Source organism: Argiope bruennichi, chromosome 9, assembly GCF_947563725.1.
Source record: "Argiope bruennichi chromosome 9, qqArgBrue1.1, whole genome shotgun sequence".
In the NCBI taxonomy this organism is placed as follows: domain Eukaryota; kingdom Metazoa; phylum Arthropoda; class Arachnida; order Araneae; family Araneidae; genus Argiope; species Argiope bruennichi.
The window spans coordinates 2,556,898-2,569,003 of NC_079159.1; the positions used below are offsets into that span (position 1 = coordinate 2,556,898).

Genomic DNA, 12,106 nt, shown 5'->3' on the forward strand with positions numbered 1-12,106 from the left:
AATGTAAGTTTTTGAATATGATCAATATTTTTAATAAATCTTGTGAATGTGATTTAATTTCAATATTTTTATCCAGTCTTTAATTTAAAGGATAAAATTAGTTCCTTTGGAAATAAAATGCTTTATGACCTAAATTACAATATTTAAACTGCTAAAAATCCCCTGACGACTAATTTCAATCAAAAAGTTTATTTCAAGATATTTCCTTTAAATTACATTGAAATCATTAAAATTAAGAAAACAGTGAAGTAAAAATGAATTCAGAAAAAAAAAAAAAAGAGAGAGAGAGAGAGAGAGAAATTATTTTATCTTCTATGTTATTTTTTAAATGAAGAATTACTGAAAAGACCCTTGAAAATCATATTAAAAAACTTTTTATAATATTAAAAAAATTTTAAAGATAGAAAAATATTTTAGTATAGAAATAAGTCAGTATTATACAATACAGATTACTTTTATATTGCCTTCATTACTTCAAAAATAAATCAAAAGAAAAAAAATAATTCAGTATGATGACATTTTAAAATCAAAATAAAGCTAAAGACTTTTATATAGCAGTTTAAAATTGTTCAGTATGAAAATATATACAAATTTGATAGAAAAAGAAAAAGAATGGAATTTTTCTGGCTTTTATCATAAAAATAAAATGCAAAGATTTTGTAAATAGGACATTGGAAACTAATAAGTTAAAAAGAACATTCCATTTTCTTCCATAATTTTTAATTTACAGGTATTGGTTTCTAATTATTAATTTGTAAATTTTTAATTAATAATGTTATTCATTCATAATTTTTTAATTACTTCCCAATAAAATGAAAACAATTCAATTTTTTAAAAATCACTTATAAAGATACAAATTAAGTCAAAGCTAATTGCACTTTTTATGTCGTCATGAAAATAAATTTAGTTGATTTCTGATTATAAAATAAAATTTTAATTGAAAAACAAGTTTATATTAATTGGCATGCAGTGGAAATTAAAAGAAAAAATTTTGTTTTTAAAACACAACAAAAAAATTAAAATCTTAAAATATAAATGACTAAATGAAAATGGACACCAGAAAAATAAAAGCAGCTAAGGGGGAAAAAAAATTATCTGACTGCATCATCAATTTTGAAAATCCTTAAAATAACAACAATTTTTAAAAATGATCTATTTAAACAGCATTTACTAGATACAAAACACTATTTTTTCCAAATTCAACTACCTTTAGAGACAATTACCTTTCTCAAACAAACATATTTAATTATTGTGCAATCGCTGTAAAACTACTTTTAAAAAACAAATTCCCTTATTGATATTATTTAAAACAAAAAACAAATGTAAAAAATAAATAAAATTATCCAAGTTATACTATAATCAAAATTGGAAAGCATTAAATAAAAATTACGATAAGAGATTTGTCAAGGCTACTTATATAGAATTCAGAAGATAATCCAAAAAAGACTAAAAATTTAATAGTCCATCACTAAATCAACACAGCTGATATCTCCGATACCTTTTTCAACATTTTTTAAAGTTAAAAAGAAAGAGAAACTCAAATGATAAACAAGATAATTTTATCTTCAAGAAAAACTCAAGGAAAAAAAATATAATACACAGAACAACTTTTTCTTTAATTCAAAGAAATTTAAAATTTCAGAATATAACATTATTTGCAACATTATTAAATTCAACAAAAAGTTAACAGTTTTAATAAATATGTTACAAAATTATACAGAAAGACATTACAAATAATTCAATTAATGGAGCAAAAGCTGCACAAATATGGAAAAAAAAAATTCGTTATGGAAAAAAAATTTTCGTTATGCAAAAATTATGAAATTAAAATCTGGAAATGAAGCATATGAAATCTCTTTTATGTTCTATGAAGAATCAAGAATATCCTTTTCCACTTTCTAACACAGTTTCTAAATACAGCTTATAATGTTCATCCCAAGTTGGTTTAAATTTCTTTCTGGTGATCATCTTCGAAAGTATCTTCCAAATAACTTTAATAAAATGAAAGAGACATTAACAGTTAATATAAGACAAAATCAATATCATTTTTACACAGCAATAAGAATTTTTATAAAAAACAAACAATTTAACAGGATTTATTACAGAAAAGTTATAGTTTATTGTAAGAAATATCTAAAAATATAATTTTACAGGAACAAAAGTTTGGAAATATTTAAATGACTATATACTTCAAAATTCAATATCTTGCACCATAAAATTCCCTGAATCTAATTTTATAAACTATGAACAAGGTGTTTATAAAATTTAATGAGAAAATATTGATGACATGATATAGTGCTTAATGACCTTAACTATATTCAATAATACATTGATTAACAAAAACATTGTAAATGAATTATTGAATTATTTGCTCAAAAGTTGATATGCATAAATGAAATAAATAAAATTCTAAAAATTCTTTAACTCTTTCCAAAACTCAATTTAGCATCACAGACAGATTACTAAACATGAAACTTCAATACTTTCATACAAATGCTTTATAATGCATTTATACTTAATTTTTCTTAAACATTTCAAAAAATAAAAATCTAATTATAAAATTATTAGCACATTTATTTCTAATGAATTTGCATAGCTATACTGCTTAATAATATTTTTTTATAACAAAAACTGAAAAGGAAACTTTTGAGAACAATCAAAATTTATTAGAAATAAAAATTTTCAAGATCATTAAAAAATTAAATTTTCATTCATAGCATTTATTGCTGGTTACTTCCTTTTGATTACAGATGTTGAATCAATGTATTAACATAATTATAGACAAATTTCATTCAACCGAATACAAATCAATAAGACAGTAAATTGATAAATACTGCAAACTTATTGTACATACTCAATGTTAAAAAAAATGTAACAAACATACTCTATATAAATAGCATGCATTATTACATTGCTATTAATCGATTGCATAAATAAAGGAATCTTATCAGATATTCCTATGGTTAAGCTGACACAAATTCAAACTGTTTAATCAGTTTGCTTGTGGTTCAAATTTCAGCCAATAATCTAATCTAAGAACTCCAATTTTAATACAAAATATTTATTATTTATTTAAATTCTAAAAAATTATATATATTTCTTGAAAATTCTTATTAAGCTAGAATATCCTTTAATTATGTAACTAGTAAATCCGCCCACAGATTGAAAGTAATATTTCTATTATGATATGAGTTACTTCAATCTAGTTTATTATTACATTGTGCTCTATGATTCCTTGGTATCTATAAAATAATATTTTTATTCATTCTACAAAGTTGCAGATAACTTTTTTAGAAAGACAAAATCTATTATTATATAATAACATCATACAAGTATGAGAAATTTATAATCAAACTTTAGTTCATCTATAATATATTCTGCAATATCTAATACTTATTACAAATTTCAAATAATCCCAAAATAGCAATAAATGATCATAAAGTAATTATAAATCAACAACTTATCAATTTAATTAATTTAGCACCACAAACAACGAAATAAAAGGTTATACAAAAAAATCCTTCCATTTTTAAAGTTAAAAAATTCATTCAATTATGATATATATTTATATAAAGAAAATTATAAGTAGATATATAAGAAATAGATATATAAGAAATAATAAGTAGTTATTATAAAGAAATAAAAAGAAAACTTTTTAAGAATTAAGTACATTAGAAACAGAGGAAAGGAAAAGAAACTACCTGGTCATGATTGTAAAAAGGCTGTTATCCAGACAGGTAAGAAATAGAATATTTTATTATAAATTAGGAAAATAGACAATTATTATCAAAATAGGAATGTATACATTTATAACAGCCTGGGACAAAAAGAAAAACTTCATTAAATAATAAATTTTACCAAGCATCAATACTGAGAAATAACGAAAGCATTATTAATTGAAAAATAAAATGAAAACTATAAAAAAATGCTGGAGAGAGTAAAAATAAGATGTGACTATGTGACAATATAAATTATTATATTGTCACGTAGATACTTTTAGTGTGGAACGCAATGACACACACAAGAAAGTAGAGCTAAACCAATTTATTAACTCAACTCTGAACTGAGAACACAGTGACTGACAAATCTTCTGCTTTTATACTAGCAGGGAAAGTTCCCAAATGCTTTTCTGGAGACAGTAAGAAAAGTCCAGAACACTTGTCTGGTAAACTAAAAAAAATGTCTAGAATCTTCTGGAACATGAAATAAAGGGAAACATAAAATCAAGGAATTAAATATTTACACAAACTGTGAATCGCATTGTCTCTAGCGGGATTTGAACTTACAATCTCTTGATTATGAGATCAGTGCTATGACCATTTGGCCATGGAGAGTCGACTGCCTCTTTTCAATGCGGCAATATAAAAAGAAAATTAATCGATATCAAGAATGAAAAATCCAATTAAAAAACAATGAAATTTGTATTTCTTCAGAAATGCCTCATATCTGATTATAAGTCATATATAAATTCAAAACTGTTTTATTTCTATCATTTGTTAAGTAGAATTAGTGCATGAATTATTCTTCAAGAAGAAATTGTTAAAGATAAAGCTGAAAAGATACTTCTCTTAATATGAGAGTAATTTGAAATTTAATTATTGGTAATTTGAAAGTGATAAAAGAGATATTTGAAGTATTTTTTTTAGCAGCAAGAGAATTACTATTTTTGAAAACAAAAAATTTCTAAACACTAACAAAGATTTCAAATTAATACAGCCCAGCACTTTTATTGGAATAATTCATAAGAATTTGACTTTCAATAGTCGTACAGTAACTATTTAACTATACATATTTCATAGAAAGAGCCAATTTTGTGTAATGTAAATCAATTAGATTCTCATAAATTTAATACAATCAAATTAATACAAATATTTAAAGTAAATACCAAAATATATAATTTATAGCCAATTATTTCAGAAAGAAACTCGAAATAATAATATCGAAAATACAAAATAATAGCATCATAAAATACAAGAAAAAAAATCAAATTACTTCTTCTATTAATTGTAGTTTCTAAACAGTTTTAATCATACATGTCTAGCAAATTCAACAAATCCTGGGAGTATATGTAACCAAGTTATTGAAACGACAAACTAAATAACAGCTTAATATTGATAGATATAGTATCTTTTAATTTATTACTTTAAATTTATTGTTAACTAATCATTGTACTCAAAGCAACTGTTGCATCAGCTATAGATATACACAAGAAAAGGTGGAAGACGCGCTTTTAAATCATAGAGTTTTTATATTCAATTCATAAAAGGTTTTAATTTCAACCCTAATTAATTACAATACTAAAGAATCCAGATAAAAGGCAATTTCAGTTATAGCATGTATCGTCTATATGTAAAAAAAATATTTGAGTACCCCTCAAAAATCAAGGCCTTGGGAAAAACATGAAGCTTTAAGGTTCACAGTAACTCTTTTAATAGATTAAATTTTAATTTAAAAGATTAATAATACTAAGAAATGGCAATTTAGACACTTGAACTCAGTTACTTCAATATATTTTTTTAATGTATGATGACTATGATCTTTAGTAAAAAACGGCTATGCTGTAATATCAAGAAATTTAAACTAACATAAGTCCAAAATCGTCATTGATTGGAGAAGAATTTGTCCATAGCATTTATTACCAACTTTTGGAGAAAAATTTTGATACACAATACAAATTTATGATTAGGAATATAGATTTGTTTTTTGTATTGAATATTTCAAATGGTTCAAGAGAATATTACTAATGTCCTTTTTTTTATTATTTATTTTTTTGGATTATATGGTCCATAAGTACCTAATTCTAAAATTTTAGTCACTTTCCCAAGAAAGTCTTATATATATATATATATATATATGTTTTAAATAGTTTTAATTCAAATTTGCTCCATGCAAACTAATTTATAAAAATAACTGTAGGTCCAAACTTGATATAACTTTTTAGCAGTTTCTCAAACAGTTCTTGAGCAGTGTTGTGTCGTAAAAATACTGAATTCCAATATCTTGTGGAAACTGTTGGTTGATTCACACCAGTATCTTACAATAAACCTCATTTGGTATTTTTGTGAGAATAAGTCCAAAATTTCATCAAAGCATATTACAAATTCATTATTATTTAAAAATTCTTAAGAGATTCTTTAAAAAATGGAGCTAATCCATAACATATAAAATTTTTGTATAACCTAATGAAGATTGTTTGGCTACATCACTATCTGTGAACATATATGGAAATATTTCCAAAGTGTCATTGAATGCATTAAAAAAGTTCAGCTTTCAATGCTTGTTCTTGAACGTAAAAGTTTGACATAGGCTTATTTTCAAATTTTATATTTTCAGACTCGATATAATATCTTTTCCTTATTCTTTTTAATCTAATATCAATGAGGACTTTTTATGAACTGTCACATAACTTTTTGCCTTATTTTGGACTAGAAAGTGCCTATTTTTCTGTATTATTTAAGTTTATTATCTTCTTACAAAGCGAATACACAGCATATGGATTTTTCGGAACTTCTCTAATCCATTTGATGAAGCCAGAATTCATATTTTTATTTGTTCATTCTGTATTAAATATAGATTTTGAGTAGTTCATTATTTAAAAAAAAAAAAAAAATTCTTGACCGATTCTGAATAAGCTCATAGTTTCTCAAATAATAAACAAACCATTCAATAAATTTATGTGTGAGAGACTAAACACACATAAACTTTGCAGAGTGAATATTGGTGTTCCCATAAGAGAAGAATATCGGTGTTCCCATAAGAGAAATTTATTCTATTCGCTCACAAAGTTATAGCAGTTTCACGCATGCTCATTAGCTGTAATCCAAGAATCTCATAGAAAGAAACAGGATTGTCACTCAAATTTGGGAAAAATAAAAATTCCCTGTATTACTAATCCACGTATATATAGATAAGAGGAAAGGCGCAAATAGCACTCATGTGCGAATTATAATTGAATAACAATAATTTGCATTTTTAATGAGTAGAAAAAGCAAAGTTTTTCAATAAATGTGGATTTAAACAAGATTCAGTTTTTAAAACAGTAAAATTTTAAGATATCCATTCATATATTTTTTAATAGTATTCTTCACAAATAGCAAACACTCTCTTTTATCTCTCTGTTTTATTTTTTTCAATTTTAGTAGCTCCACTAATAATCAAGTAACTTGTAGCCACTATTCCAAAATCAGTACTTTTTTCTCAGCCTTAGAGTTTTAGGAAAATCAAGCTCTATCAAAAGTAAGTGTCTAATGTTTTTGCTTCTTCAATATACTTCTTTTGACAATGTTTTTCATTATTTGTTTAACAAGATTGAAAATATTTTCATTATTTGTTTAACAAGATTGAAAATATTTTCATATTAAAAAAAAAACTATTGGTTCAGATGCCTGATTTTTTTAAAGAAATGGCTAAAGAATATTATCAATATAAAAGAAGCTAATTTAAGAATCAATTTATCCTGGCAAGCATTTATAATATTATTACTCGTGACAGATTCAGAAAAGGTCTTTTTTTTATTTAAAAATCTATGTATTTCTTTATGTTGTCAAAAACTTTGAGAGTATTTTCGCAAACACTGATAGTTTCTACTTAGTGGAAAAAACAGAACTTCAATGAAAATTCAGAAAAACCAGTAAATTCCCAGAAATCAGCATGTCTAGCTAGACTTTCTTTAAATATTTAATACATTGCTCTTAGAATAACATCTGCTTGCCCTTCAATAGATTTATGTTTATACTGAAATACTCAATGGATTGTGTGTAGTCCAGAAGTGCTTAGATCTAAAATTTTACAATCATTTTCTTGCAAAACTTCTTTGACATATTTTTAAAATTTTAAATCTACATTTGGTCTATCCATACTAATTCATAAAATTAACTATATGTCCAAACTTTATGTAACTACTTTAAAATTTTCAAACTATTCTTGAGCAATGGTATGCCTTAAAAATACTGAATTATAATATCTTTTGGAGACTCTATTGGTCAATTCACACCAATAGCTTACAATAAGATCTATTTGGTATTTTTGTGGAATGCGATTCAACATTTTGTCAAAGCATATTATAATCTTTTATTTATTTATTTATTTTAAGATTTCTTAAGAGATTATTGAAAATTTGAAGTTAATCCATAACGAATAAAATAATCCATAACAAAGGACTCTAATTTCAATTTAATGATGATCATTATGTATTTTAATGCCAACTGTCAGTAAAACAGAATTCTAACAAATTTAGGTAACAAACAAGCACAAAATTTTAACAAAGTAAGATGCATTGTGAGCATTAAGAATGCCAACATGTATAAAAATAAACATACATTTAAAAATATTTTATTTATTTAATTTTAAATAGAATTATATTTAAATAAATAAGATTGAAATCAGTAAAAAGAGACTTATGGTATGCTAACTGGATGCATTAAAATTTTAAAATTACTAAAATATTAGAAAATTAAGTCAAACAAATAAAGAAAATAACCTTAAATGACAGTTTTAAAGCCCTATCTCGATTACAAATTCATCTTAAACCCAACTAAAAATAGCTGCATAACAGAAAAAAATTAAAAATGTCTGAAGAGAATAACTTAATTTCAATATATGTAAAAGCATGTGAGTAAGGGATTAAACAATAAAACAGACTTTACATTTCAAAGAAAAAAAGAGACATTATTTTAAAATATGTTTAAATTAATTTCAAAACATTGATTACAGTTAAAGAAATAGCCATTTAGAAATAAAATTTATGTCACTAAAAGTTAGTTCGTTATTTAGAGTGCACCAGACATATGGTTGAAGATAAAAATCGTATAATAAAGTTTTAGAATGTTAAAAAGTAAAATTTGTAAAAACTAAAAAATGTGGAGATTTTTGGCTAAATAAGATGAAATCTCTTTCAAGAAGATAGAAATATTTGGATGGGGATTAAAAATTGGACATTCAGATAAAATATGAATGTCAGTCAAATTAACGTGATATGCAATGGAGATGGGACATTGCTCACCAAACAGAAGATGTTTATGTGTGAGATGAGTATGACCACAGCGACGAGACAATTTATTATGTTGTCAATTTTTAATTTGTTAGTTGTTACTAAAATGCAATTTTTTAAGAAACATTGAAAGTCACGTAAAAATAATTTTTATATAATTATTTGTTCACAATTTATGCAGAAAAATGTAAAAACTTTCAACCACCATTTCACCTCCTCTGGAAAATTGTAGAAACTTTTTAATAGCCATCTAGGTGCTATGGAATATGCGTACCAAATTTTGTTCAAATCTGTCAAAGGATGTGTAATAGAATGAAATTCAAACATACAAATAAATAGATTTTCAATTATGTATATATAGAGAGAGAGATTAGATTGCAATACTAAGAGCTGAAACTTTTTAGAAGCAAATAATGGAAATTTTTGACAATCTGGAATGCATGTTTTTATTTATTTTAAATCAAAGACGTTTCTGAAAAGCAAAAAAGTTTCAAATCAATGCACAACATTTTTTTTTCTACCTTTTAACCCTGACAAAACAAAAATTTTAATAGTATTACCATTTTAATTCAATCAAAATATCAACCACTATCAATATATAAAATTCAAACAAGAATGATTATCAGAAAAGTTAACGAGAACAGTTTAACCATAAATGATAAAAATAATCATAAATTACTAATATTATTAAAGGTGTCAGAACTTTAAAATTTGAATCTTTGAAACTTTTAAATTATTACATCAATTTTAATATTCAAATGTCATGCAAAATTATTTCTAACTCAAATTCTACTTCCAAAATTTTGGATTTTGATGAAGTAGGATATTATTATAATCGATTTTCAATAGAATATAAAATTCAAGATTAACCTGACTTATCAGACTATTAAATCTTGTTTACCCTTAATGGGAAGTGCAATACAAAATAAAAGAGCAATAAGATATACAAGATGATGCAGGAAGAAACAAATATATTTTTGGTAACAGTATGTATAAGGTACATAAAGAAAAAAAAAATGAAATTATTTGGGGGATATAATAAAGTATTTTGTCTTTGAAACTGGAAGTTTTAACAAAATAGAAACTTAAAATATACTTACATTCATAGAAGCGATCTCTACATTTTGTATATCGCTTATAACAGTCTGATAATAATGGAAAATTGGAAGATTCAAAATAGTTTGTATCAGGATTCATTTCCCAAGAAGCAGCCAGAGCAGCATCACAGAAAGTATTCACTTGTCGGAATAAAAGTTCCAATATTTCATGAAGATGATGAGTATCTTGAGTGAGAAAACATCTGCAATAATAAATTTTCATTCAAGTGCAAATTCCTTTCAAAAGATAAATTTTGTTCTCTCATCAGTTAATCAATTTAAAAAACAAAGCCATTTTTGTTTTTCTTTCCATTGTGGATAAACAACTAACTACTAGCGGAAGATAAAGGAAATCACAAAAATTTCATAGCACCAGTAATAAAAAATATAAATATGTTTCTAAACACAATTTCTTTACCGTTCTAAAGCTTTTTCTAAGTACTTCAAATGAATGTCCTCCAGAGCATCGATACTCAATTCCTTGGTATTCAAGCTCTTCAAAAGAAATTGCCAGAGAGGACCTCCAAGATCCTGATGAATACAGCTGCGTAAAACACGTACAAACTGATGCATGTTAAACCTAAAATTAAATTTATAACAATAAGAAAACCTTTTGAAGAAAATAAACACACACAATTTTTCAGTTATTTCACATTTATATTTCAGTCACTGCTCAGCTAAAATACAACAGTTAAAACAAGTTAAATATAGAATTCTGAAAATAAACTAAAGTTCTATATTTACCTATACAGTATCACTTTCCTGTATTGAGGAGATTGTTGCAAAACTTCACTTCTAGCTAAAATATTAAACAAATATAAGACATGTTATAAATAATAATATTCGAAACTGCAAATCATAAATTATCTGTCACTAAAAACCAATTATGAAAGAAAACTTTGAAAAAATAAAAAGGAGCATATTAGATGAAGAGATTTAGACGAAGAAGGTTATTTATAATCAATAGTGATTGATGAAAAACTAGACTGAAAATCAACGCATATTAATTAGCAAATAAATAATAATTACCATCAATAAAATGTAATCTCCATATTTTCCCAAGAAGCCAACATAAAAATTCTAGCTCTAAGATACGAGAATGAATATTGATGTATTGTGTGATGCAGGCTTTATGAATAATAACATTTAGAGGCCAATCAATCTAAAATGAAAATAAGAGATTAAAAGTAAAATATTAAATAAAAAATAATTATATGTATATATAATCTATTAAGTGTCAAAAAAAATTTTGATGAATAATTCTTGATGGATTTTAAAATACATTGGAAGTACAGTACACTCCCGATTATCCGCGGAATTGGGTGGCGCGGCCGCCGCGGATAACAAAATCGCGGATAATCCGAAAAAAGCTGAAAACGGGTATAGCAAAAGAGAAAACAGTCATTCCAACTTTAAAAAATCGTTTTATGTGCAATAAAACGTAAAATAAACAACAGGAAATCTTTAACTAACGCTTAATATTTTAGTATATCACTCAAAACTCACCTAAAATGCATTTTGTTAATGAAAACAGAAAAGTGCTTTGTACTTACGAGAGGTGTCAAGGATACACAGAAAAATTAATACATATGTACTGTTTTAATACTGTAATGTATTATGTAATTACAAAAGCATAACTGTAAAACGACACCTTTTTGAAGAAATCAGTCATTTGTGTTTGCTTCTTGCTTTGGAAGCATTTTCCCTTTGCTTGGAAGCAAAAAAGAAAACTTAGTGCGGCAAGCGCGGATAATCCGCTCCGCGGATAACCCGCCCGCGGATAATCGGGAGTCTACTGTATAATGTCTCTTTAAGAATTACCGTGCTTTTAACATAATATTCTAAGCAACAAATGAGTAAGACTGCAAAAAAGGACACCAAGATATTTAAAATCTCAACAAAGAAATATAAGGTGAGTGACCTATACAATTCCATATTGTTGCAAAATCTACGTGTGACCCAATATATGTTTGTGAAAACTGATTTTCCAATTTCATTAAAAGTCATCAATTCAAAATTG

General features: G+C 25.2%; 1 protein-coding gene across 4 annotated transcripts in view; it reads right to left on the minus strand.

Annotated features, from left to right (window-relative positions):
- Positions 1-1,720: 1,720 nt before the first annotated feature.
- LOC129985229 (gamma-tubulin complex component 6-like) overlaps positions 1,721-12,106 on the minus strand; it is a 58,334-nt gene continuing 47,948 nt past the window's right edge. For 2 of the 4 annotated variants that reach the window (XM_056095175.1, XM_056095174.1), the window contains exons 22-26: positions 11,116-11,248; positions 10,831-10,885; positions 10,505-10,666; positions 10,090-10,289; positions 1,724-1,991 (exon numbers count right to left, since the gene is read on the minus strand). In XM_056095175.1, coding sequence (XP_055951150.1) covers positions 1,876-1,991; positions 10,090-10,289; positions 10,505-10,666; positions 10,831-10,885; positions 11,116-11,248 — 666 coding nt within the window. In that variant the 3' untranslated portion in view covers positions 1,724-1,875. Of the gene's footprint in view, positions 1,992-3,701; positions 3,723-10,089; positions 10,290-10,504; positions 10,667-10,830; positions 10,886-11,115; positions 11,249-12,106 lie in introns of all 4 variants that reach the window. The other 2 variants (XM_056095173.1, XM_056095172.1) reach the window with 2 other exon arrangements.